The sequence below is a fragment of the Oncorhynchus nerka genome, linkage group LG12 (genome assembly GCF_034236695.1).
Source record: "Oncorhynchus nerka isolate Pitt River linkage group LG12, Oner_Uvic_2.0, whole genome shotgun sequence".
NCBI lineage: Eukaryota > Metazoa > Chordata > Actinopteri > Salmoniformes > Salmonidae > Oncorhynchus > Oncorhynchus nerka.
Genome location: NC_088407.1, coordinates 23,339,050 through 23,366,581, shown reverse-complemented (window position 1 = coordinate 23,366,581; position 27,532 = coordinate 23,339,050). Strand labels below are relative to the sequence as shown.

The 27,532-nt window shown below is 43.7% G+C and overlaps 2 protein-coding genes across 3 annotated transcripts; one reads left to right on the top strand and one right to left on the bottom strand.

Annotated features, from left to right (window-relative positions):
* Positions 1 to 10,742: 10,742 nt before the first annotated feature.
* gmpr2 (guanosine monophosphate reductase 2) lies at positions 10,743 to 19,957 on the bottom strand. Of its 2 annotated transcripts, none has more exons than XM_029674319.2 (10): positions 19,849 to 19,957; positions 18,827 to 18,966; positions 18,305 to 18,424; positions 17,999 to 18,082; positions 17,710 to 17,883; positions 17,390 to 17,471; positions 17,149 to 17,255; positions 13,982 to 14,024; positions 12,870 to 13,029; positions 10,743 to 12,288 (listed from the first exon to the last, which is right to left on the bottom strand). In XM_029674319.2, the coding sequence occupies exons 2-10, from the start codon at positions 18,911 to 18,913 to the stop codon at positions 12,099 to 12,101; spliced, it is 1,047 nt and encodes a 348-aa protein (XP_029530179.1). In that variant the 5' UTR covers positions 18,914 to 18,966; positions 19,849 to 19,957; the 3' UTR covers positions 10,743 to 12,098. The 2 variants fall into 2 exon arrangements, with proteins under 2 accessions (XP_029530179.1, XP_029530180.1); XM_029674320.2 differs by lacking the exon at positions 19,849 to 19,957 and adding an exon at positions 19,571 to 19,682.
* Positions 19,958 to 20,225: 268 nt separating this feature from the next.
* Positions 20,226 to 21,655, top strand: LOC115137969 (NEDD8). The gene is made up of 4 exons (XM_029674321.2): positions 20,226 to 20,404; positions 20,656 to 20,703; positions 20,821 to 20,903; positions 21,143 to 21,655. Exons 1-4 carry the CDS (start codon positions 20,387 to 20,389, stop codon positions 21,261 to 21,263), a joined length of 270 nt encoding a protein of 89 aa, XP_029530181.1. The 5' UTR covers positions 20,226 to 20,386; the 3' UTR covers positions 21,264 to 21,655.
* Positions 21,656 to 27,532: the final 5,877 nt, after the last annotated feature.

The window sequence follows — 27,532 nt, the reverse complement described above, 5'->3', positions numbered from 1 at the left end:
TAACTCGGCACCCCGCTCCGACATATAATGTACGAATCCATCCTATAAACTTCTCCCCAAATCCTAATCGACCTAACACTCTGAATAAAAAGGATCTATTCACGCGATCGAAGGCTTTCGCCTGATCTAGCGCTGCTACCATTAAAGGCAGACCTCTATCTTCAACCCAAGCGATGGAGTCCCTGATTAACTGTAGGTTCCATCTAATAGAGCGGCCCTCTACCCTGCACGTCTGATCCTCATGAACGACGTAGGGAAGGGCTGTGCGCAACCGGTCTGCTAAAACCTTACAAGCTACTTGCAAATCTACACACAGCATGGTCAACGGCCGCCAGTTGCCAAGGTCTGTTACTTCCCCCTTCTTATATAAAAGTGACAGCACACCAACAGCCATTGATCCCCCCCGGGACCCCCGTCTCAAGGATGGCCTTCAAGACTTCGAGGACCACTGGTCCAAGTATACCCCAAAACTTGAGATAAAACTCAGCCGGCAGCCCATCTATCCCAGGCACCTTCCCTTTCCCATCCTCCTAAGCGCGCTCTCAACCTCTTCTAGTGAGATCTGGGCCTCCATCACTTCTCTAATGTCCTCCGGCAACCGCCTGGACAAGTGTTCTAAAAACACATTTCCCTGCTCTACATCTATTTCCCTTTCCTTAAATAAACCTTGGAAATGATCAGTTGTCACCCTGACCATATCCTCTGGTTCTCTAACTATACTACCATTTTCTTCCCTAACACCATGCATTACCTTCCTACTCTGTCTTGCCCTAACCAACTTAAAGAACATAGCAGAACAAGTCTCATTATGTTCTAGAAAGCCACTATGCGCTCGCTCAAGGAAAGCTCGAGCCTTCCGCTCCTGCAACTCCCTGAGCTGCGCCTTTAGGGTTGCGGATCTCTCCCAGTCAAACGACCCGCCGAGGTTGCCTGCCTCGTATTCGAGTTCAATTAACCTCTGGATACGATCCACCTCCCTCCTCTCCTCCCTTTTTTTTTCCTCTTGCAATACCCTATTATAAAAGCCCTAATCCTCACCTTAACTAATTCCCACCACTCTAACACCCCTCGCACATGGACCGGAGGCCCTCAAGCCTCCAAAAGAAACCATAAAACCCGTCAACAAAAGCCTGCTCCTCCAGCACATCCCGATCTAGCTTCCAGTACCCTCTACCAAAGAGGCAGATTGGCGACCCCACCTGCAGGAGCACCCCGTCGTGATCCGAAAAGAAAACAGGCAACAGCCGCCCAGACAACTTACCCAAAGACCTGGGTACAAAAATATAGTCGAGCCTCCGCTCAACCCCCTGGAGTTACGCCATGTAGGACCGTCCATTTTCGGAGTAGTGTGCAGACCACCATCTACCAGACCATGGCAAGCCATTAGCCTGGCAATGGCGCCCGCACTGCTATCCCCCTCTTCCTAAATCTGTATTAAAATCCCCCTATCACTAATTTCCTATTTGTGACACACAGGGGCGTCAGACAGTCCACCATCTCCCTTCTGTCTGCCACCACCTGTGGCCCATACACCACCACTAATCTAAATGTACAATCCCTTATCGTGACATCCACCCCTATAACCCTCCCCTGCATTACCACAAAAGAATCCTCCACTTTTACCTCCCTGTGCCCACACAAAATCCCTACCCCGATGAGTGCACCCCCAACACCCCAAACCGACTCCCCCTTGTCCCACTCCCTCTTTTAAACCTAATAACATCCCCTCCATCCCTCAGGTGAACCTCCTGTAAAAAAACAAAAATCAAACCCCACACCCTCCAAATAACTAAAAACCGCCCTCCTCTTAACAAAATCCCTTAAACCCCTTACATTTAAACTAACAAAAGTAAAATTAGACTCCATGAAAAATAAATACATGTAATACACTCAAATTCTAAACCCAGACAGAAAAAAACATAAAACAGGAGACTCACCCGATGCTCCCCTGCTCCATATCTACCGGTGAGAACACCATCCGTAATCCCGACATCCCCCCCTCTTCCTCCATCACACCCTCCCAGGATGCAGGAATAATGTTTGGCTCCGGAGTGCCCTGCACCCTGGGTCTACCCCCACAATCCTCCCCCTCCCCAGTGTTGCAGCTGGTTTGGAAAAAAATTGGGGAGGCTGAGTCCCCAAACAAAAACTCCCCACCTCCTCTTGTACCCAGTCCTGAGTCTTGTTATGTGTGTCCCCACCCAACAGAAGTTGAGGGCCTGGGGAAACCAGCAGCAACCCAGAGGTTTCTCCCGCCCCATCACTCTCTTGGCCATCCCTTCCCCCTCACTGTCGGCCAATCGCCCCTCCTCTTCATACTCTTCTTTGGTGATGGCGGCAGTGAAGAGATACCACCCTCCCCCCCGCCAGCTCCTCCACCATACCCCTCATCTCTTCCACCATGGCACTTTCCCCCAGTCCACTTTCTCTTCCACCGTCTCCTTCTCCACCACTCCTCCCTCGCTTTCTTCTCTCTCATGCTCCTCCACTCGGTTGCCTTCTTCCGCCGCTTTTTCTGGTTCTCCTACTCCCGTGCCTTCCGTTTCTTCTCTCTTCCATCCGCCGCTTCTGGCTCCTCCTCCTTCCTTGTGGCCTTCCCCTCTGGACCTGATCTCTGGTCATGAGGCGTGCTTCCTTCCCCTCCTCTTCTTCCCCCATCCCCCGCTCCTGCTCCCCCAGCCGTAGACGCATATGACCTCTGACGGGCCGGGCACCCCCTCCACAGGTGTGCTGACGAGCCACACCCATGGCACGTCTTAGGCTTGTCACAATCCCTCGCCTTGTGATCCTCAGATGCACAAAATCTGCATTTTCTTGCACTGCATGAGGCGAATATGTGACCATAGGCCATACAGCGTCTGCAAAATGGGGGCTGACGTGCATAATACAACGTCCCCCTGTCAGCCCCTAGGGAGAACATAGCAGGAGGATGGAGGTAGCCACCATGTCCCCTTGGGTCCTCTCTGAGGAGGGCCTGGAAGCCTCTCCTCCCATTCCAAAACCCAAGGGAGTCTTTGAGGTGCCTTGCTGAGGAGACGTTATCCATGTATCTCCCCAGAAAAGCCCTCACCTCTTCGTCCTTAACGTAAGAGTTGTAAATGTTTACAGTTACAACCCTAAAGTTATTCTTCGCCAGGCTTGTTATTTCGTAGTGGCACATCGGCCTCTCACCTCCCACTGCTCTTGCCCTTCTCAGGATATCATCGTGTTTTTCCTCTGTATATAGTGCAACGTCGTATGCTCCCTCCAACGAGTTGCCTTGGAAACAAAACACGTCCTTCACCGTCAGCTTTAGAATCCCCATCAATATTATCCTTCCAAAGGATTCCCGTCCTAAAGGCTCAAACTCCTTTTCCTTCCAAGCAAACCGAATCGTGTTGGCCAGCCCAATCCCAGGGACCGACCTTGTTGATGTATTTAGCACCATCTCCGCAAGGAGAATGGCGCTCGTTCTCTTCTCTTCCAAAACAATTGAAAAGAAAAAAACCAAGTGACTGAGCCTATTCTGGTGCAAACAAACACAGAGACAGGAACAATCACCCACAAAATACGACGCAAACTCAGGCTACCTAAATACGGTTCCCAATCAGAGACAACGATAAGCAGCTGACTCCAATTGAGAATCGCCTCAGGCAGCCAAGCCTAACTAGACACAACCCTAATCAACACAATCCCAATTACTACAAACCCCAATACGAAACACAACATATAAACCCATGTCACACCCTGGCTTACCCAAACATATACCAAAAACACAAAATATAATGACCAAGGCGTGACAGGGGGATGTAATATTCATGTGTAAACATACTGAATTGTAATTGGATGCATTTTACCGCCATATCATACTGTGCTATGATTGGTTAAGACCACCCAAATGGTTAGGTCATCGGCAGTTGGATCCTGGTTGGCGATACGTGAACATGCAAGTTATAGCTAGCTAATAAAGAGCTACGTTAAGAAATATCCTGTAGTACTGCATTTTATTATTTTGTACAAAGTGTGCAAAACAAGACACAAATAAAATGGAATTATCCTCCAAAACACTGTGAAGTAAAGTGAATATACAGCCATATGGAAAACTAGTCAGTTACAAGTACAGAATAATGCATAGACAGAAACAACATTCTCGCAAAATAACTGACACAGTCAAGTGCAAAAATGTGAAATGCTGTTTGCATAGACATGTTATATAGTCATTGACTATATATAGTCATTTTATATAGTCATTGACTATATAAAATATTGAGAAAAGTGTGAAATCAACAGTAAGTCAAGGTAACACTCAAAGCTGTCCTGTCTCCCTCACCTCTGTAGCTTATGTTAATAACATACTTTGAACACATTCTGTATTCCACCAACAGTTTCCCCTCAACATACTGGGATAAACTCAATTGCATTTCCTTGGATCCTTGCGTCCTCTCCACTCTGACCTTTTCATACAATTTGTTTTGAGAAGTAGAGCGGACAGGAGGAATCAAGAAATGCACCTGACGTTCTCCCACTGTGTGTAATTTGATTGACAGGGGTACCAGTGGTAACACTCAAGGCTGTCCTGTCTTCCTCACCTCTTTAGCATAACATCATTTGAACACATTCTGTATTCCCCATCAGTTTTCCCTCAACATACTGGGTGTAATTTGACTGAGGTACTAGTGTGTCTCTACAGAGCATGAACCAGATGTTTGACAGTAGTTTCACTGTATTTATTCCATCCTAGCTTTAATATTTGGTCCGCATGAAAATAACACAACAACTAACTAGCTATTGGGAAAAAAAGGCTGAAATACAATATCATCTAAAACATTTGCAAATCATTAAACTCACTTATTTAAGTGAGTTTGAAAAGGACTAAGAAATATTATAATGAATATTTTCATCAATTGAATATATCTAAAATAATAAAAACTATGTTTTTGGGATAAACTTGACCTGTACTCTAGATATGGTAAATACTGCTTGAACGACCTAACCAGTGCGTGCATGTCCTGCGTCATCGAGGACCAGCATCGCATCCACAACATGAAGACCCTGCCTACTAAGGCACACAAAGAGCTGAGAGAAAAGTTGAAGGAAGAGCAGAAGGCATTGGCCATGAGAGAGAGCCAGAGCCTGGAACTAGGGAGGTGGGATAAGGAGCAGAGGGAGAAGTTGGCTAGCTCCAGTGTCCGGCTCATTGAGGGAGTGTCCGCCCTGCATATGACATCACCCTGACAAGCGCCCAGAGTTTTGACTCAGCTCGCTTAAACTCCATCATGACCTAACTCCCTTTGACACCCTGGAAACAGGAAGTAGCCCAGCCGGAGCCTGACAGTAGAGAGTACAGTCAACCAGAGCAGCAGTGGAGGTGCTGGTCAGAACTGACACATCAAAAAAGAAGGCTTGGAAACGGTATAACACGTTTTACGAAAAGCAAAATATATAAAACGAAATCATCCTAGAAAGCACTATGAAGTAAAGTAAATATACCCGCACAGTGAAAACTAGTCAGTTGCACACCTTAACAAAATAATGTATCGACAGAGACAACGTTCTCGCAAAGTAACTGAATAGCCAGTAACGTACAATAATGTGAACTACAGGTTGCATGGAGATGCTATCTAGTCTAAGCCATTGAGAAAAGTGTGAAATATAAGTTGAGGTAACACTAAAAGCTGATGTGTCAGGTGTGTGTGTGCTGGTAGCGAAGTCAGGTGCAGGAGAGCAGAGATTTGTGAAACAGGTGCACACTTTGAGGCAAAAGTGCACAAAGCGCAAAACAGTCACAAGAATTATGCTTAAACAAACATCTTTGTGAAATACCACGGAAAAAACAAACCAGTCTTGCGCGTCAACAAACACGTAACACAAACAATCTTACACAAAGACCTGATGGGGAACAGAGGATTAAATACTTGTAGATTGATTGGGGAATGAAAACCAGGTGTGCAGGGAACAAGACAAAACAAATGGATACATGAAAAATGGAGAGGCGATGGCTAGAAAGCCGGTGACGTCGACCGCCAAACAACGCTCGAACAAGGAGAGGAGCCGACTTCGGCGGAAGTCGTGACATGTGTCTTCCTCACCTCTTTATCTTATTTAATGTAAGGGTTGTCGTCGAGAGAAAGAGAGGAGGACCAAAGCGCAGCGTGGTAAGTGTTCATGATGATGTTTAATTAAAACTCAGAACACTAAACAATAAATGACAATGTGAATTTACCAAAACCGAAACAGTACCGTGTGGCCCAAACACTCACACGGAAACAAACACCCACAAACCAAAAGTGAAACCCAGGCTACCTAAGTATGATTCTCAATCAGGGACAACAATTGACAGCTGCCTCTGATTGAGAACCCTACTAGGCCGAACTCAAAAACCAACATAGAAAAACAAACATAGACTGCCCACCCCAACTCACGCCCTGACCATACTAAAACAAAGACAAAAACAAAGGAACTAAGGTCAGAACGTGACATTTAACTAGGCAAGTCAGTTAAGAACAAATACTTTTGACAATGATGGCTTACCCCGGTAACACTGGGCCAATTGTGCACCACCCTATGGGACTCCCACTCACAGCCAGATGTGATACAGCCTGGATTTGAACCAAGGACTGTAGTGACACCTCTTGCACTGAGATTAAAATTAAGTGCCTTAGACCGCTGTGCCACTCGGGAGCCTTTTAGCCTACCTTAAGAACATACTGTAGAGAATTTGGAAAGTAGCCCTGAAAAAGACAACCTTCTCACAAAGTCACTGAATACGCAGTAAAGGTCACTATTGTGAAATACTGATTGCATTGAGATTCTGTTAGTAGGCATACTGTTACTGTCTGTGTCCAAAGTTCACGCAATTCTGCTTTGGCTTATCTCATACCATCCTGTTAATAATGATTATATCCCCTAGGTCAACACCATAAAAGTAAATGGTGAACAAGGTCTAACTAGAAGTAGCCTCAAAAGCAGAACAGACCAGAGACCAAGAGACCGGCAGGTAAAACATTTAGATTAGAAACATTATAGTGGCCAACGAGTTTGAAATTAGTGTTGGTTTATTGTCAGCAAGATTAAAAGAGGGTGGGAAGAGGGATTCTTTAAACATGAAAACATTAAGGACAACGCCCACGCAAAGCACCCATTTCCCACTACCGTTTTTTGGGGTAGCTTCAACCGAACCAGCTTTCCTGGAATTGGACATGTCTGAGGCTCCATCTGAGGTTATGGCCATTGTTTGTGACTTATGTACAGAAGACAGGAAGCCAGCACTGAAGACTTGCATCAAATGTGAAATGTCCATGTGTGCCCAGCACTTCGAGCCACACCTTTCAGTCCCATTTCTGCTACTGACACAAACTGACTGAACCCATAGCACCGGGGGCTGGGGGAGTTGGGTTGGCTACAAAATGCCCCCACCACGGTAAGATTCTCGAGTGCTACTGCTTGGACGACCTAACCAGTGCACTATCTAGAACCAGCATCCATCCACAACATGAAGACCCTGCCTAAGGCACACAAAGAGCTGAGTGAGAAGTTGAAGTAGGAGCAGAAGGCTTTGGCCAAGAGAGAGAGAGCCAGAGCCTGGAACTAGGGAGGTGGGACAAGGAGCACATTGAGGGAGTGTCCGCAAAATCCATCACTTACCAGGCTTCTGAGTGCAAGTGTGAGAGGGTTATCGGTACGCGCCGTATATAGAGGTGTTTTGTCAGCTTGTGTAATGTAGGCAATGTCTTAAGTGTATTGAGTTCAGTTTGGATCCTGGCTTGTGTGTTGTTGTCGTTGGTACTGTAGGATTCTAATGTGTGTTGGACTCACTGTTTGCAAGGCAGGACATTGTCTACCCCTGTAACTCAAGTCAGCCACCTATCACAACGTTGTCCCAATGTTCCAAGAACTTCCACCTTTCATATCCTTTAATCATATTTTTCTGACCTCATTATTGTACAATACATCATGTAAGTATTCAGTTGATTGTAAATGCTGATGTTTCTGTTCAGATATTTTCAACTGGGTCATTTCCAGACAGGTCTGAGAAGTACATTTGGTGGCAGGTAGCCTAGTGGTTAGAGCGTTGGGCCAGTAACCTGAAAGGTTGGTGGATTGAGTCCCATAGTTGACAAGGTAGAAATCTGTCGTTCTGCCCCTGAACAGGCAGTTAACCTACTGTTCCTGGGCTGTAATTGTAAATAAGAATTTGTTCTTAACTGACTTGCCTAGTTAAATAAAGGTTTAAAAAAATCTTTACATTTTAACAAACAGTACAATTAATATCTGTAATGTATTTTGTATAAATGTGTGGATCTTTAATTGTCCTGTTGATATTTAATGTTAAAAGGAAAAATACACCAACTCTAAAACACAAATCATGTGGAATGCTCTTTATTGGTCAGAACTGACAGGACTGACACAACCAAAAATAATGTTTAGAAACGTCATAGCACTTTTTACTTAAAGCAAAACATATAAAATGGAATAATCTTAAAAAGCACTATGAAGTAAAGTAAATATACCGTCGTAGTGAAAACTAGTCAGTTACACACCTTAACATACAAATGCACCAACAGAGCCAACATTCTCACAAAGTAACTGAATACCCAGTAAAGTACAATAATGTGAAATACTGGTTGCATGGAGGGAGAGGTTGGCTAGCTACAGTGTCCAGCTCATCGAGGGAGTGTCCACCCTGCGTGACATCGCCCTGACCACCGTCTCAGCTCGCATAAAGTCCATCAAGACCTTCAAGAGAACCATGTAGGCTGCCCTGTCAGCGGGGGACTCCTTCCACTTCCTCCTGTGGTACGCAGGGGTGCACCTGGCTGTTGAGAAGGGCCATACTGTGGATCTGAGGAAGGGTCTGGAGCCGGGGGCCGACTGAGACAAGCTGGTCCAGGAGGTACAGCAGAGCGGAGGAAAGCTCCTGTACTATGAGAGTATTAGGCGTAGTGATGGGATGACCTATACAGACAAACCTGCATAGGCACAAGTTTATTCTAGGTGTATCTATCTTCCTGGGCAAACTACAGCTCTACCTGAAACAATACCCCATCCCATAGAATTAGAAGTGTTCTGGGACAAAACCTCCCCACCATCTCTGTCCTTCTACAGCAGGGGCAGATATCACCAGAGGACGGAACTGCACAGAATGGAGATGGAGCATCATCAGGGTGACCTAACTCCCTTTGTCACCCTGGGAACAGGAAGTAGCCCAGTCAGTGCCAGACAGTATAGAGAGTACAGTCAACCAGAGCAGCATTGGAGGGTAGTCTCTATGAAGCGAACATTCAGCCAGAGCAGCAGTGGAGGGTACAGTCTCTATGAAGCGAACATTCAGCCAGAGCAGCAGTGGAGGGTACAGTCTCTATGAAGCGAACATTCAGCCAGAGCAGCAGTGGAGGGCAGTCTCTATGAAGCGAACATTCAGCCAGAGCAGCAGTGGAGGGCAGTCTCTATGAAGCGAACATTCAGCCAGAGCAGCAGTGGAGGGTACAGTCTCTATGAAGCGAACATTCAGCCAGAGCAGCAGTGGAGGGTACAGTCTCTATGAAGCGAACATTCAGCCAGAGCTGCAGTGGAGGGTACAGTCTCTATGAAGCGAACATTCAGCCAGAGCTGCAGTGGAGGGTACAGTCTCTATGAAGCGAACATTCAGCCAGAGCAGCAGTGGCGGTGCCCATGTGGAGCGGTCCATGATCAACCCAAGACCCAGCAGGCACAGTATTACAGGGTCCCATGTTCACATGTAAGAGGGTTATCGGTACGTCGTATATGGGGGTGTTCTGTGAGCTGGTGTAATGTCTACACTCTTAGAAAAAAGAACCCTTCGAATAACCATTTTTGGTTTGAATCCTGGCTAGTGTTAAAAAATAATTGTGGACCTATATCAACATGAGCCTCTCCTCCCGGCTCGTGTTGTGGACATACCTAGGCATTAAAAAAAACATGTGTATCACTCATCTTATGTTTTTACATTTGGCACACATTCATTAAGTCAGGTTGCATGCATCAATATATATATTCAATACAGATATTCAAAATACATATGAATTTTCACATTATTACATTACATTACCTGTTGATAGTATCAACTGTAATTTCCTTGGCGCTGTTCACACCGGCTGTGGAAAGTTCTAGTGAAAAGATGTCAATGAAATGTAGTAGACATTGAGTTATTCAGAGCTTATGTGGAGGCTTCTATCTGGTAACAAACATTATTTTTGCTGCAGTCAGTCTAGACAATCACACTGGTTTCTGGGGTACTATGATAGCCAGTGAAGAATTATTGTTTCGTAATAAGATATTCGGGAGACATGGGACGGTGGCCCAACTATGTTCGTTACAGAGATGGCAACTTGTGACCACAAAGTTTTCACATTCGGGCATCCCCACATTATATGCATATTCCAATGCTGCTGTGCTGTAGGATTCTAATGTTGGACTCACAGTGGCTGGATTTGGGTTTAACATGCAAGGCAGGACTTTGTCTCCCCCTGCTGGTCAAGTTACCTAACTATCATAATGTTGTCCCACTGTTCCAAGAACTTCCATGTAAATAGTCAGTTGACTGAATGTTAATGCTGATGTTTCTGTCCAGTTATAAAAAAAAAAATGGCTAGCTTACAAAATCTAAATACATTGGGATTCATGACATGAGCTGGTACACAAACAGAGTGCAATTGATATATGTACTGTATATTGTATAAATGTGTGGATATTTAATTTTCATGTTGAGATTCAATGTTAAAATGAAAAACAAACGACACAAATCATATGGAATGCTCTTTACTGGTCAGAAGTGAGAAGACTGAAGAAAAGTGGCATAAAACCTGCATTTGACTAAAACCAGATAAAATGGAATTATCCTCCAAAACACTGAAGTTAGGTGAATATACCGCCATAGGGGAAATTACATAAAATTACATAATAATGCATAGACAGAGACAACATTTTCTCAAAGTAACAGACAGTCAAGTACAATCATGTGAAATGCTGATTGCATGGACATTTTATATAGTCTCTGACTATATAAAATATTGAGAAATTGGGGAACTCAACATGTAGGTCAAGGTAACACTCAAAGCTGTCCTGTCTCCCTCAGCCTACTTTAAGAACATACTTTGAAACATTCTGTATTCCACAAGTTTCCCCTCAACATACTGGGTGTAATTTGACTGACTTGAGTTTATACTGTAGCTGTACAGTACATGAAACAATTTGTCAGTAGTTTCACTCTATATCTTTTCCCTCATCGCTTTAATATTTGGTCCGCATGAGAATAACATAAAAACTAAGGAGCTATGGGGCAAAAAGACTGGAATACGATATCATCTAACACTTTTGCAAATCATTCAAGGTCAATATATATTTATTTAAGTGAGTTTGAAAAGGATTAAGTTAAATAACCCGAAATATCTTAACATAAAAATCTTCAATATTGCTAATTACAAGGAATATTTTCATCTAATGAATATATCTAAAATATGAATATATCTAAAATAATAAATGTTTTTGGAATAAACTTTACCTGTACTCTTGATATAGTAAATACTTCATAAAGTGAAATACTCTACATCTATTTTTTTGCATATGGCTTTCATATAGCATGGCGGTGACGTGCATAGAAGTGTTAGGAGAAAGGGGGGATTGAGAGAGACAGAAAGAGAGAGATTCTAGGACTTGGTAGATAATAATGGACAGAGAGAGGAAGCCTGCACTCAAGGCCTGCAGAGCTGAATGGGAATGATTGAGCAAGACAAAAAATACACCCCGAAGTAACACAACAATCCTCGGCTCACTTATTATCAAATAAATGTCCATTTCTGGTCATTTACAGGGAAAAAAGCCAAATACGTCTAAAATATCAAACCTTAAATAAACTCTTAGATAAGGGATTGTTTTGATAGTGTCACTTAAAAAGGTTTTGATTTGGCAACCAAACACTTATCCAAGGTTTACGTTTCTCAAATGACAGATTCTTACTATCAATGGTTACAGTATTGTCTGTTTCTGTGTGTGTGTGCAGTATGTGTAATAGCATCCATGTGACAGGGGCAGGCAGCAAACAAACCCCCCCCCCCCCCCCCTTTGACCCTGTTACGTCTAGGAACCAGCCTGGACCTCGCCTAGTTATCGTTCCCAAAGACGGTGTTGAGCTGCTGGGTGACCCTGATGAAGGTGGTCCTGCGACTGAGCTCCTTCAGCTTCCCTGCGCCCACGTAGGTGCAGGTGGAGCGGACCCCACCCAGGACGTCGCGTATGGTTACGTCCACGGGACCCTTGTAGACCACCTCCACCGTCTTCCCCTCAGATGCCCTGGGAGAAGAAGAGGGAACTCTTAACTCGCACACGTCTGCATATTTCTTCTACCCAACGCAATTTTGCGTAGCTACTTTTAGTTCCATGAGTATGTACGTGGGATATAAACTAGTATTTATGCTTCAAGTTTGACTAATATTCTTTTTATTAGATAATGCCAAGAGTGTGCAAAGCTGTCATCTAGGCAAAGGGTGGCTACTTTGAAGAATCTAAAATATATTTTGATTTGTTTAACACTTTTTTGGTTACTACATGATTCCATGTGTTATTTCATAGTTTTGATGTCTTCATTATTATTCTACAATGTAGAAAATAGTCAAAATAAAGAAAAACCCATGAATGAGTAGGTGTTCTAAAACTTTTGACTGGTACTGTGTGTACAGGATACACATGGTAAACACCATCTAACCAAATGCTTACTTGCAGGTTCCTTCTTACCAATACAACAATAAGAAATAAGAAAAGATAAGAAAACAAAACATAAAGTAAATGTCTCAGTAGAATAGAACAAACACTTTAGCATAAGTAAAATACAGGAAGGCACAATTTATAGTCCAATATTGAGTAACATCTCTGACCTGTACTCGGCCACGCCCCCGGCGTGTCTCTTCATGGCCGTGTCGGAGCTCATGCCGTAGAACAGCTTGTACTTCTTCCCGTTCTTCTCGATGACCTCGCCCCCGCTCTCTGAGTGGCCGGCCAGCATTCCACCCAGCATCACAAAGTCCGCCCCCGCGCCTGTCAGTCACACACAACCACAGCTGAGAAAACCCAGTCAGACACATTCCCTTCGGACCATCTCACGACAATCCTGGGAACTAGACAAAACCTCCAGGGGACCATGACACAACATCCTGACAACTTTAGGCGACCATTTTAAAACGTCCCGGTGACATCCTAACGACTCATGATTGATAGCAGGGTTGTCAGAACGTGGCTATGGGCTGCAGGGGGGAAAGTGTGAGGTTAGCGTGAGACGACAAATTCACTTTTCTATATTCAAGGAGAGAAAGAGACAAAGAGCTAGACTGTTGTTTTACTATTAAACTCAATACTATCATTGTTTTACATTTCGTAAAGCAGTTAGTGTTTCATAACCAGGCAAAGCTAAATAGTAGGCTAGTGACTGGCGGTTATGGAGAAGTAAGAGAATCGCTGACGCGATGTCTAGCAGAGCCTGCCTGCTTGTCTGCCCACACTCATCGCTTGCTCCCCCGCAGTTCACCAGCTGATATAGGTTGTGTGTGGCGCTTCCTTCCCACTGTTAGAGAACGGAACCCTCGCTGCTCTGCGCACCCAGTGCTGCTAATATTCTACTTATCATAGTAGCTTATCCAGCCCAAAGTGCAAATACAAGGCACTAGAAGCCAAGTCTGAGTCATAAATGGTTGAGTCCAAGTCCGAGTCACCAGTGGTTGAGTCCAAGTCTGAGTCACCGGTGGTTGAGTCCAAGTCCGAGTCACCAGTGGTTGAGTCCAAGTCCGAGTCACCAGTGGTTGAGTCCAAGTCCGAGTCACCAGTGGTTGAGTCCAAGTCCAGTCACTAGCCCTGAAAATGTGTTGTTGTACTTGAGTCCGAGTCCTGGACCTGAGTACTACAACACTGGCTGTAGAGTCTCTGTAGTCTGATTCAAGTAAGCACTGTATGCTCTGTGAGTTGAAATGTTACATTCTACTGCTACAAAACTCACCAAAAGCCTTGGAGACGTCACCTGGGCAAGTGCACCCACCATCCTTTATGAGAGAGAAAGAAGAGGGAAGAATAAGATACTATGGGTCTTCAGGTGAAGTCTTTATCTATTCAACCATCTTGGTATGTATATCACGGTGTTGAGCCAGAGACAGCCAAATACTGTTGAGCCAAAGACAGCCAGAGACGGTTGAGCCAAAGACAGCCAGAGACTGTTGAGCCAAAGACAGCCAGAGACTGTTGAGCCAAAGACAGCCAAAGACTGTTGAGCCAAAGACAGCCAAAGACTGTTGAGCCAAAGACAGCCAAAGAATGTTGAGCCAAAGACAGCCAAAGACTGTTGAGCCAAAGACAGCCAAAGACTGTTGAGCCAAAGACAGCCAAAGACTGTTGAGCCAAATACAGCCAAAGACTGTTGAGCCAAAGACAGCCAAAGACTGTTGAGCCAAAGACAGCCAAAGACTGTTGAGCCAAAGACAGCCAAAGACCTTTGAGCCAAAGACAGCAAAAGACTGTTGAGCCAAAGACAGCAAAAGACTGTTGAGCCAAAGACAGCCAAAGACCTTTGAGCCAGACAGCCAAAGACTGTTGAGCCAGAGACTGTTGAGCCAAAGACAGCCAGAGACTGTTGAGCCAAAGACAGCCAGAGACTGTTGAGCCAAAGACAGCAAAAGACTGTTGAGCCAAAGACAGCCAAAGACTTTTCAGCCAAAGACAGCAAAAGACTGTTGAGCCAGAGACTGTTGAGCCAAAGAGAGCCAGAGACTGTGGAGCCAAATATAGCCAGAGACTGTTGAGCCAAAGACAGCAAAAGACTGTTGAGCCAAAGACAGCCAGAGACGGTTGAGCCAAAGACAGCCAGAGACTGTTGAGCCAAAGACAGCAAAAGACTGTTGAGCCAAAGACAGCCAGAGACTGTTGAGCCAAAAGGATGTAAGTGTATAACTAGGGATGCACAATATGTTGGTGAATCAGACGATATTAGCTATCGGCATCGGCCCGATGTCTAGTTTAACGCTGATGTCCAAAACCAATGTCAAAGCTGACGTGCATACCTAATATAACGTAGGTAGATGACGTGCATACCTAATATAACGTAGGTAGATGACGTGCATACCTATATAAACGTAGGTAGATGACGTGCATACCTATATAAACGTAGGTAGATGACGTGCATACCTATATAAACGTAGGTAGATGACGTGCATACCTAATATAACGTAGGTAGATGACGTGCATACCTAATATAACGTAGGTAGATGACGTGCATACCTAATATAACGTAGGTAGATGACGTGCATACCTAATATAACGTAGGTAGATGACGTGCATACCTATATAAACGTAGGTAGATGAAGTGCATACCTATATAAACGTAGGTAGATGACGTGCATACCTATATAAACGTAGGTAGATGACGTGCATACCTATATAAACGTAGGTAGATGACGTGCATACCTAATATAACGTAGGTAGATGACGTGCATACCTAATATAACGTAGGTAGATGACGTGCATACCTAATATAACGTAGGTAGATGACGTGCATACCTAATATAACGTAGGTAGATGACGTGCATACCTAATATAACGTAGGTAGATGACGTGCATACCTATATAAACGTAGGTAGATGACGTGCATACCTATATAAACGTAGGTAGATGACGTGCATACCTATATAAACGTAGGTAGATGACGTGCATACCTATATAAACGTAGGTAGATGACGTGCATACCTAATATAACGTAGGTAGATGACGTGCATACCTAATATAACGTAGGTAGATGACGTGCATACCTAATATAACGTAGGTAGATGACGTGCATACCTAATATAACGTAGGTAGATGACGTGCATACCTAATATAACGTAGGTAGATGACGTGCATACCTAATATAACGTAGGTAGATGACGTGCATACCTATATAAACGTAGGTAGATGACGTGCATACCTATATAAACGTAGGTAGATGACGTGCATACCTAATATAATTCATTATGCTACTTGCTATTGGCGTCACGACTGACATTTGGACCAGCGATGTCAGCCACATGAGAATGTTGAGTCTGACAACACATTGGGTCGATGAGGATTTGGTACTGAGGAAAGCCGTATTGCATGCTCAAGAATGTGTTGGTTCTCATACTGCTGCCGCCATTTGAATGGCATTTGAGAACATGAACACACTCCTAGCGCCATTCGAACCACTAACTCAAGAAATAAGCTCATCAACAGCGTCTGCAACAGACGTGATACCCTCTGTCATGGCATTGAAACGCTCAACGTCACTGCAGACAGACCGTGGGGTTAAAACGTACAAAAGTACCCGAGGCTGTGAACAAGTGATTCAGTGGCATTCTCTCTGAGCCTCTTTACTGTGTCACCACCATGCTCCATGCTAGGTACAAGGACCGCTACTTCTTTAACAGGCATTCTCTCTGAGCCTCTTCACTGTGTCACCACCATGCTCCATGCTAGGTACAAGGACCGCTACTTCAAGGCAGACAAGAAACAGGGTTTATGTGAAATGTTACATACACAGCCGGACAAGATGGAAACAGACACAGTAATAGTGGGCACCGAGGAAGAGGCCACGGACAGACAGAGCTGAAACTTCACTGCTTGACATGTATGATGAAATCCTGGTTGAGAATGAAACGACTGAACAAATGAACAACGAATCAGCACAGCAAGTAAGTGAAAGAAATAGGTTTTGATGATGTTTTCCTGGTAATGGGGACATGCATAAATGCCAACAAAATAACTTTTTGGTCAGTGTGGTGTGGTGTGTAACCTTTATTTAACTTGGCAAGTCAGTTAAGAACAAATGATTATATACAATGACGGCCTACCCCGGCCAACGCTGGGCCAATTGTGCGCTGCCCTACGGGACTCCCAATCACGCCCGGATGTGATACAGCCTGGATTCGAACCAAGGACTGTAGTGACACCTCTTGCACTGAGATGAAGTGCCTTAGACCGCTGCATCCATGTGTGAGTGTTAACTATTTAACTGTACTAGAATGTTTAAAAGGCTGCTAAAATTTAAAATAACGCTATCGGGTTTTTTGACAAGGAAAATATTGGATTTCAGACCAAAATGTCATATCGGTGCATCACTATGTATAAAATAACAATACATGTATAATAACAATGGAGGCTTACAGAGATGATGTGTCCACCCAGGCCGTGGGCAGCGTCTGCACACTCGATCACAGCGCTCAGCTGGGGATAGCCCACCCCGGTCTTCTTACGGGTGGTGCACACAGACCCTACACACAGACAGTTAGGAGGTTATGAGTATGACCACACTAAGACCCCAGTTCAATCAATTGCAGAAGAGGTATGAGGAATGACGATCCAGCAAAACCGCAATGTGCCACAGTCACCCGGGTGAAAACATCACCTGGTCCGATGCCCACTTTGATGATGTCAGCGCCGGCGAGGATCAGCTCCTCCACCATCTCCCCGGTAACCACATTCCCTGCCTGTGGCAAAGACAACACAGTCACTTTCATTGTCTTAAGATGGTGCACTAGTATAATGCACTACTTTTGACTAGAGTCTTATATGGGCTCAATTGACACCCTGAGTGCAACTACTTTGACAAGAGCCCTCAGGAATAGTGATTTGAAATGTTTAAACTGTATAAATACTGCAGGCATAATCACATGCTCATAATCCCAAGTTTGCACACTATAAAGAGAGCATAGAGGAGTCACTGACCATGATGGTGTGTGTTGGGTACTTCTGACGCACGTCTTTGACAAAGTGGACAAAGTGCTCTGAGTAGCCATTGGCCACATCCACACAGATGTACTGCAGCTGAGGCACAGCGGCTAGGATCTCACCCAGTCTGTCAAAGTCCCCTTCACCTGTCCCTGTGCTGACTGCCACACTCTGAGAGGGAGAACGAGAGCAAGATAAACACATCATGAAAAGTTTGGCAAAGTAAGATTATTGTCTTATAGGGTACTATGTAAATGATATCCCAGACAGCATTGCTTTAATGTACCTGTACACATTCTTGATTCTTTGTTGCAAACTCCTTCCAGTCATCTACTGAATAGTGTTTGTGAATGGCAGTGAAGAGAGTGAACTGGGGGGAGAAAGAGAAATGTGTTTGTTAAACACCTTTAAGTGCATAAAATCTATGGGAACAGAGACATCTAATAAACATAGATTTGGGCTCCACTTTCTCTGTGAGCCAGAAGGGGATATTTGAGTTGTTTAGTATTAGAAAGTATGAGTGAGGATGGTGAATTCTGATTTAAGCTATTTTGTTGTTTTTGCTTGTTGCCGTTTATAACACAATATGTACCTTGGATAACGCCAGGGCCATCTCGAAGGTGCCGACGGTGTCCATGTTGGCTGCAACTATGGGGATCCCTCTGTAGCTTCCCTTGGAGTTCCTGAAGGTGTAACTTCTCATCAGGTCCACCTGGGGGAGAAGGAAAAACAGACTTAGAGAGAGAGACAAACAGAGAGACAGACAGATAGAGACAGACAGAGAGAGAAAGACAGATATAGAGAGAGAGACAGAGAGAGAGAGACAGACACAGAGAGAAAGACAGATAGAGACAGAGAGACAGACAAGAGACAGAGAGAGACAGACAGATAGAGACAGAGAGACAGACAGAGAGACAGATAGAGACAGACAGACAGACAGACAGATAAGAGACATAGACAGACAGGTGGAAGGTAGAGAAAAAGGCACCAACATTGAAGAGTGATATACTGTGTTTGGAAAATGACACTACTGGTACAAACTGGTCATTGAATAGAATAGAACAATACTGTAGACAAATTAGTACATTACTGGAAAAAGGAAGGAGTTATGCACCTCACTACGGGACTTGAGTGTGCTTCGTTTCGGACGGAGGAGCACGTCCTTGAAGTCCAACTTGATGTCATTCTCAATGCGAGGCATACCTACTTCTGGTTATCGGTGGTAGGAACACGTTATATCTTCTTCTGATCGGTCTGCAATGGGGTCGACAAAACGAACAACAGTATAGAACGTGCGCAATAGCACAGAACAGGCTGATTCACTTTAACCCACACACAAAGACAAACAATCAAACACGCATGTAACAGAATAACTTTAGAACGTCCCCTCGCCCATACCCGGGCGCGAACTGTTGGAGCGAACCATTGAGGAAAGCTCAGCATTGCATGTAGATAGGTTTGGCTGCTAGGCTGAAGTAGCAAGGACATGCACATTAAGATAAGATGATATCCAGGCCATATGACACCCAGACCATACACTATTTTAGTGCGCACCGCTAACTAAGCTAGCCGTTTCACATCCGTTACACACACACACACACACACGAGGGCGATCATGTGATAAACGCTAGAGATAGTGAACAATGAGCGCCTTACAAATAGGACACAGAAAACATTAGAGTAAGCACATTTTCAAGGTTCCATGTGGGTCTGTTCACTCATAAAAATGATAGTAGACGGGGACTGTTCAAAGTTCCATGAGGGTTCCTTGTGGGCCTGTTTACTGTCGCGACAGTAGTGCGAGGAAAAAGACCCCCTTTTAAATATTGCATAACTAAGATACACTTAAGATACTTACAATATCAAAATCGGTAATAATGTAATAGTATTACATTAATTACAGATCATTTAGCTAAAGCTGGTCATATAAGGCCTAATAAACTAGCTACTCGAAAGATCTAGTCAATATGGGCTATCATGCTGTCACTGCCTCCATGGTCCAGTCAAAATTCAAGGTTGGCAAATATTTAATTAAAACCGTCAAAAGAGGTTAAAGACCCTAGATCTGTACGTACGGTTAGATGTAGGTATATCAATCATATTTCTTCTCTACGAAATGAGGAACAAACTACTTACCTTTATGAAATGTATGATGAATATTTCTTATTTCAGCAGAACGCTTCCGTTACAAATGCGAGGCAGGAATGTTTAAGAGGGCGGGTCTTTACTGTAAAGCTATTCTTGGAGTTCTATAATTCGGGTATCTGTGCTTTTTCTGTACAGTGGGGGTTGAGAAAAGACTACAAATAAAGACTTTACGTCACTCCTTCGTCGTAGAGTCTACTAATGTTGTAGTTTTTTACCACTAGTATTGGGGCTACCTCTAGAGATTTCTCGAACACTAAAATATGTAAATAAACATATTTTATTTAATAAAAAAATGTTGATGGAGAAAACATCTCCTCGAAGTACCAACGCACATAGCGGAACCTATTATTGTGAGCAACGTGAATAGTGGGACCTATCTTTGAGAAACACAGGACATTTTCGCAACCGAAAATTGGTGTAGAAATTTGCTTATGTTGTGAACTGGAAACCAAATTTAGCAGCTATTACACAGATACCATATCAGTTATAATATCATTAATGTGTTTAGAAAACAAAATAAGTCAAAATGTTGATTAAAGTCAAGGTAAGAGAACGTCAGACACGGATATTCAGCCACTAGCAAATTAGCTAGTTTTTGCTTTTAATTCAGCTGCTCAGTGCATACAATCAGTAGCAAGCTAGCTACCTACATGGGTCCATAAAATAAGAATCGAATAACCTGACATTTTATATGGCTACATAGATCATAAGTAACTGTCTTATGCTGGTTATGAGTGGTCAAATAATAGATAATCCTGAACATGATTAAGTATTTTCTAATTGTCTTTCTCTCAGACCCTCACAGGGAAGGAAATTGAGATTGACATAGAGCCCACAGACAAGGTATGTATGTATGTACTTTGTCCAGTATTCCCTTTGTTCTTGATGTGTGTGTTTGTGTGTGTACACCATGCACTGATATTATGTATTCATTGTGTGTATTCTATTTGTCTCTGTCAGGTGGAGCGGATCAAGGAGCGAGTGGAGGAGAAAGAGGGGATCCCTCCTCAACAGCAGAGGTTGATCTACAGCGGCAAACAGATGTAAGCCACAGAGGCAATATCTTGGAATTAATCACGAGGAAAATAAAAAAAGCTTATATGTTTTGGAAATCCCAGTCCTAGGGCAACAGCACTGGAACATTGTTAATGTGGGACCAGCCCATTTGCCTTAGGTATACTACACCTCTACAGACATACTTTAGTCAGTGGTCAGATAACAACAGACATGAAAATGATATCGTCCCATTCTTCCCCTTTTTCCCACTGTGTCTTTCCCTCAGGAACGATGAAAAGACAGCGGCAGACTACAAGATCCAGGGAGGTTCTGTACTACATCTGGTCCTGGCACTGAGAGGAGGGGAGGTCCTCCACTGTCCCACGAGCCTTCTGCTCGCCTTGTAACCACCACGCTTGCCTTAGCCCCGGTTAGATGTTGCCCTTAGGCACAGATCTAGGATCAGCTTAACCCTCCTCAAATCCAAACCGTAATCGTTATGGGCGACAAATGCAAAACGGACCTTGGATCAGTGATTGTGGGCAACTTCAGCTCTATCCCCTTGGAACCGGCCAATGTAGACCTTCTCTGAGACATATTACAACTGTAACGAGGTGTTGTCCTTTTGTGTTAGGAGGATCGCCATGTCAGCACTCTCTCTTGTCCCTTCCTCGTTTGAGAGCATCAAACTGATGCAGATGTTACGTTTACAATGCGTGAAAGTGTGAGAAAGTATTATTCTGTAGAGATAGATTAATGTAATGGTTTAGTTTGTCATTAAAACATCAGTTATCCGCGATGGATGTTGCATTGTCATTAATGATGTGTTTAATGTTATGGGATTCAAACACCACACCAGTCAACAACATTTATTTTACCCCAGTATAATAATCTCTTGTTACTGTAGCTAAGTACATTCATGCTGGAACTCACAAAAAGAATCCACAAGAGACAGGATGTTGGTAGAAAGTTAAACAGGTCTCTTTGAAGTATGTCTAAGTAGGGCTCGGAGTTTCTCGGTCTGCTCACGTGGTCAAGAAAAACTTTTTGCGTCACACTTTTTGCGTCACTCATGTACAATAAGGTAGGTGGTGGGACTGACACCTACAGTCAAAGGCCTAATCCCAAATCGACCCCTACACCCTATGATTTGACTGGTGTAAGAAATATGGTAATAGCTCACCCTTCCACTGTGATAGGCTAGGTGGAAGTTGCACCAATCCTCTCAGATATCCAGAAGTGCATAGGGCTTAACGGTCGATTTGGCCAACCACATGACTCCAACAGGGTCACCAGGAGGGATAAGCCAATGAAGTTGGAAGTCCCACCTGGTTGACTACATTACATTGGTAGAAGCCCTCAATGGCACTGCCCATGTTAATACTTTTGTCCATAAGAGGCCTCTATCGTTATCTCTGGCAAGGGGGGGTCAAATCCGTCCCGCCGGGCACTTCAATCGGGCCCACAAGACACATTTTTATTTAATTTATCATTAAAAACAAATTCTTACCCCTTTTTTCTCCCCAATTCCGTGGTATCCAATTGGTAATTACTGTCTTGTCCCATTGCTACAACTCCCGTACGGACTCAGGAGAGGCGAAGGTTGAGAGCCAAACCCTCATGATGCTGGGCCAATTGTGCACCGCCTCAGGGGTCTCCCAATCAGCTGTGACGTGGCCTGGGATCAAACCAGGGTCTGTAGTGATGCCTCAAGCACTGAGATGCAGTGCCTTAGACTGCTACACCACTCGGGAGGCCCCCGCAAATTGATTTTAACGAACAACTGGTCCCCCAAAAAATGCGGTCCTCCATTGAATTTCAAAATCCCGATGTGGCCCTCGAGCCAAAACGTTTGCCCACCCCTGATCTATTTTAAAGACATAGCCTGGTTAAACTTTACCAGACTGAATGCTGCACGCTCACCATTGTTCCAGTTGGTGAACGCAATGTTCAGTGTGGCTTAAACCAGTCAAGCATAGACAGGATGTGGCCAATGAATTACTGAGGTGTGTTGTGCATTATACAATATATATTGATAAAGTACATAATCTACCTATTTTATTTCTATGTTGCAATGCAACACACAGCAAGGCTACTGCTGTGTATTCCTGAACCAACATTGAAGGCCGGCAGGCCTCTGTCTGGTCCAGGTAAAGGCAGGCAAGGACTCGGCAGAGGCTGCCTGCTTGGCTTAACAGTTTAGATAAGGCAGTGGTTGAGTAGTCTAGTTCTGTCTGTAGTCTATGTGCTTTAGCCATCCATTGTTCGTTATGACAATAATTATCAGGGTGGATTACAGGTAGCACGTTAGTTTGCTGGTTCAAATCCCCTGGCAGATTGGGTAAAGAATCTTTCGATGTGCCCTTGAGCAAGGCAACCCTAATTGCTCCTGTAAGTCGCTCTGTATAAGACCGTCTTCTAAAATGGAAATTTCTGCAATGATTGTGTATGTATAATATGGTTCTATCTGTAAAAAGATGATTGTGAGATAATTGGCGTTAATGTTCCGAACACACATTGGTTTGAATGGTGTCAGCTATATTTATCTTGTATTTTTTTAACTTAACAACATGATTTGGGGTATTTAGAGTACTATATAGGTAGAGAACATTGAACTGAACAAGACTAAATGTCAATAACTAAATGTTGATACAAATGCAGATAGAACCGTTTAGTCTCAACTTTCAAAATGTAAACGTAAAAATGTTGGATAAAAGCGCCTACATCTCATCTAAAATCAGATTGCGTGACCAAGCAGAACTCTGAGATTACCATTATCTCTGAAACAATGTTATTACAATGTTACTATGTTATTACAATGTTATAATGATTTCTCATGATCATTATTATTGCATAAGTGTTTAAAAGATGATTATTCAACTGAAGGAAATAGCAAAAGGGGGCAGGGTAGCCTAGTGGTTAGAGCGTTGGACTAGTAACCGGAAGGTTGCGAGTTCAAACCCCCGAGCTGACAAGGTAGAAATCTGTCGTTCTGCCCCTGAACAGGCAGTTAACCCACTGTTCCCAGGCCGTCATTGAAAATAAGAATATGTTCTTAACTGACTTGCCTGGTTAAATAAAGGTAAAATAAAAATAAATAAAAAATAATAACAAGTGCTATGCCTGTTATTCCTCAGTATTAATACACAAAAGCTACAGATTGGGTTTAACATTGGGTTACCAATGAATGCCTACAGTAGAAAGCGGTCGACCATGTGTGTAAGCATCATGTCATCCTGTTGTAATAGTAAAGCCATAATGCAGCTGAGGTAACTGAGATGGTAATGAGATAACGAAGCACAGTTACAGTATGTCCATAAAGTGGATAACACTCCCACTTTAAATAAAAAAAACATCACTTTTTTTCTGTGATGACTTTCCATACAGTATGTCATGTGACATCTAGTGATATAAAGGCACAAAACACATCTCTGTCCCGGAACTTTCAAAGACATGGTAGACCTTTCAGAGCTACAGTATAGGCCTAAGATCCAGGCTGACTACATGGTAGACCTTTCAGAGCTACAGTATAGGCCTAAGATCCAGGCTGACTATATGGTAGACCTTTCAGAGCTACAGTATAGGCCTAAGATCCAGGCTGACTACATGGTAGACCTTTCAGAGCTACAGTATAGGCCTAAGATCCAGGCTGACTACATGGTAGACCTTTCAAAGCTACAGTTTAGGCCTAAGATCCAGGCTGACTACATGGTAGACCTTTCAGAGCTACAGTTTAGCCCTAAGATCCAGGCTGACTACATGGTAGACCTTTCAGAGCTACAATATAGGCCTAAATCCAGGCTGACTACATGCCAGATCTCACAACGTCTGCATAGGTGTTTAACATACAGTGGGGAGAACAAGTATTTGATACACTGCCGATTTTGCAGGTTTCCCTACTTACAAAGCATGTAGAGGTCTGCAATTTTTATCATAGGTACACTTCAACTGTGAGAGACGGAATCTAAAACAAAAATCCAGAAAATCACATTGTATGATTTTCAAGTAATTAATTTGCATTTTATTGCATGACATAAGTATTTGATCACCTACCAACCAGTAAGAATTCCAACTCTCACAGACCTGTTAGTTTTTCTTTAAGAAGCCCTCCTATTCTCCACTCATTACCTGTATTAACTGCACCTGTTTGAACTCGTTACCTGTATAAAAGACACCTGTCCACACACTCAATCAAACAGACTCCAAACTCTCCACAATGGCCAAGATCAGAGAGGACATCAGGGATAAAATTGTAGACCTGCACAAGGCTGGGATGGGCTACAGGACAATAGGCAAGCAGCTTGGTGAGAAGGCAACAACTATTGGCACATTTTTTTGAAAATGGAAGAAGTTCAAGATGACGGTCAATCAGCATCGGTCTGGGGCTCCATGCAAGATCTCACCTCATGGGGCATCAATGATCACGAGGAAGGTGAGGGATCAGCCCAGAACTACACGGCAGGACCTGGTCAATGACCTGAAGAGAGCTGGGATCACAGTCTCAAAGAAAACCATTAGTAACACACTACGCCATCATGGATTAAAATCCTGCAACGCACGCAAGGTCCCCCTGCTCAAGCCAGCGCATGTCCAGTCCTGTCTGAAGTTTGCCAATGACCATCTGGATGATTCAGAGGAGGAATGTGAGAAGGTCATGTGGTCTGATGAGACGACAATAGAGCTTTTGGTCTAAACTCCACTTGCCGTGTTTGGAGGAAGAAGGATGAGTACAACCCCAAGAACACCATCCTAACTGTGAAGCATGGAGGTGGAAACATCATTCTTTGAAGATGCTTTTCTGCAAAGGGGACAGGACGACTGCACCGTATTGAGGGGAGGATGGATTGGGCCATGTATTGTGAGATCTTGGCCAACAACCTCCTTCCCTCAGTAAGAGCATTGAAGATGGGTCGTGGCTGGGTCTTCCAGCATGACAACGACCCAAAACACACAGCCAGGGCAACTAAGGAGTGGCTCCGTAAGAAGCATCTCAAGGTCCTGGAGTGGCCTAGCCAGTCTCCAGACCTGAACCCAATAGAAAATCTTTGGAGGGAGCTGAAAGTCCGTATTGCCCAGCGACAGCCCCGAAACCTGAAGGATCTGGAGAAGGTCTGTATGGAGGAGTGGGCCAAAATCCCTGCTGCAGTGTGTGCAAACCTGGTCAAGAACTACAGGAAACGTATGATCTCTGTAATTGCAAACAAAGGTTTCTATAACAAATATTAAGTTCTGCTTTTCTGATGTATCAAATACTTATGTCATGTAATAAAATGCAAATGAATTACTTAAAAATCATACAATGTGATTTTCTGGATTTTTGTTTTAGATTCCGTCTTTCACAGTTGAAGTGTACCTATGATAAAATTTACAGACCTCTACATGCTTTGTAAGTAGGAAACACTGCCGATTTGGCAAGTTATCAAATACTTGTTCTCCTCACTGTATCACATAGCAATCTGATGCCCCAAGGACCATTTGATGACTTAACACACAACCATCGGTTGATGGGAAGGCAACATCCGCAACGTAGTCGGCCTTGGAACCTGACCTTCCACCTCTGAACCGTGTGATCCTTAAATCTTCCCATGGACAACACAGACTACAATCCATACCATGACCTTTGACCTGTGTTAGCACTGCAGAGAGCAACATGTCCCTATACAAACTGGTTGACTTATCAGAAACCTGTATCTGTACATATTACCTTCACTGACCTGTCATATACTGGAAAGTATGTGTGTCTAAGACCCAAATCCGTGTTTGCAACTGCATCCATGACACTCTTCTTGTGTCTGTGTGATCATTAACGTTATGTCCAATGGTCAGTTAATGTGATTTTAGTGGGATTATTTGTGTCTGTGTGTATGAATGATTAAGACGTGTAGAGGAATGACATCTTCACTGCCCTTGACAGAGGTCTTAAGATAAATTGGTTGATTCCCAGGAAGCCACCCCTCTATAGAAACATACCAAGGGCTCAATTCAATCCGTGATTTAAGTTTAACGGTAATTTCCGATTGAGCCGACATACACGGTGTTTACCGTGAACGCAGTCTCTGCGAACGCGGGGAACAGTGCCTTTTCATTGACATTTCGCTACAGTGCCGAACTTCCGCAATACGGATTGAATCGAGCCCTTATATAGTCGTAAATGTTCATTGGCTGCATGATGATAAAGCAGTCGGAATGTCCTGAGAATGCCTCAAACTGGTCCTACAAACTGTAGAAGAAGAGGAGTGTGTGTGTGTCTGTTCCAAAGGGCCAATAGCAAGGACATAGTGGGTATACTGGGCCACACAACCATCTATGTATACATTACAGTTCCCTGACAATAAACATATCATTCCTGGTTAATACAGGGGTGCACATTTAAATCCCTGAAGGCTTTAACACCACATGTAACTGTACATGTATTTCATGTACCATGTGTTCCACTATAGGGCGGGCAGGTAGCCTAGCAATTAAGACCGTTGGGTCTGTAACCGAAAGGTTGCAGGTTCGAATCCCTGAGCCGACTACGTGAACAATCTGTCAATGTGCCTTTGAGCTCACTCTAATTGCTCTGGATAAGAGCACCTGCTAAAATGTAAATTTACGCCAATGAGTGTTTTTATATTATGATCAATTATATTTATTAAAACACCCCTGAATAAAGCACTATCAAACGTTTATAGAG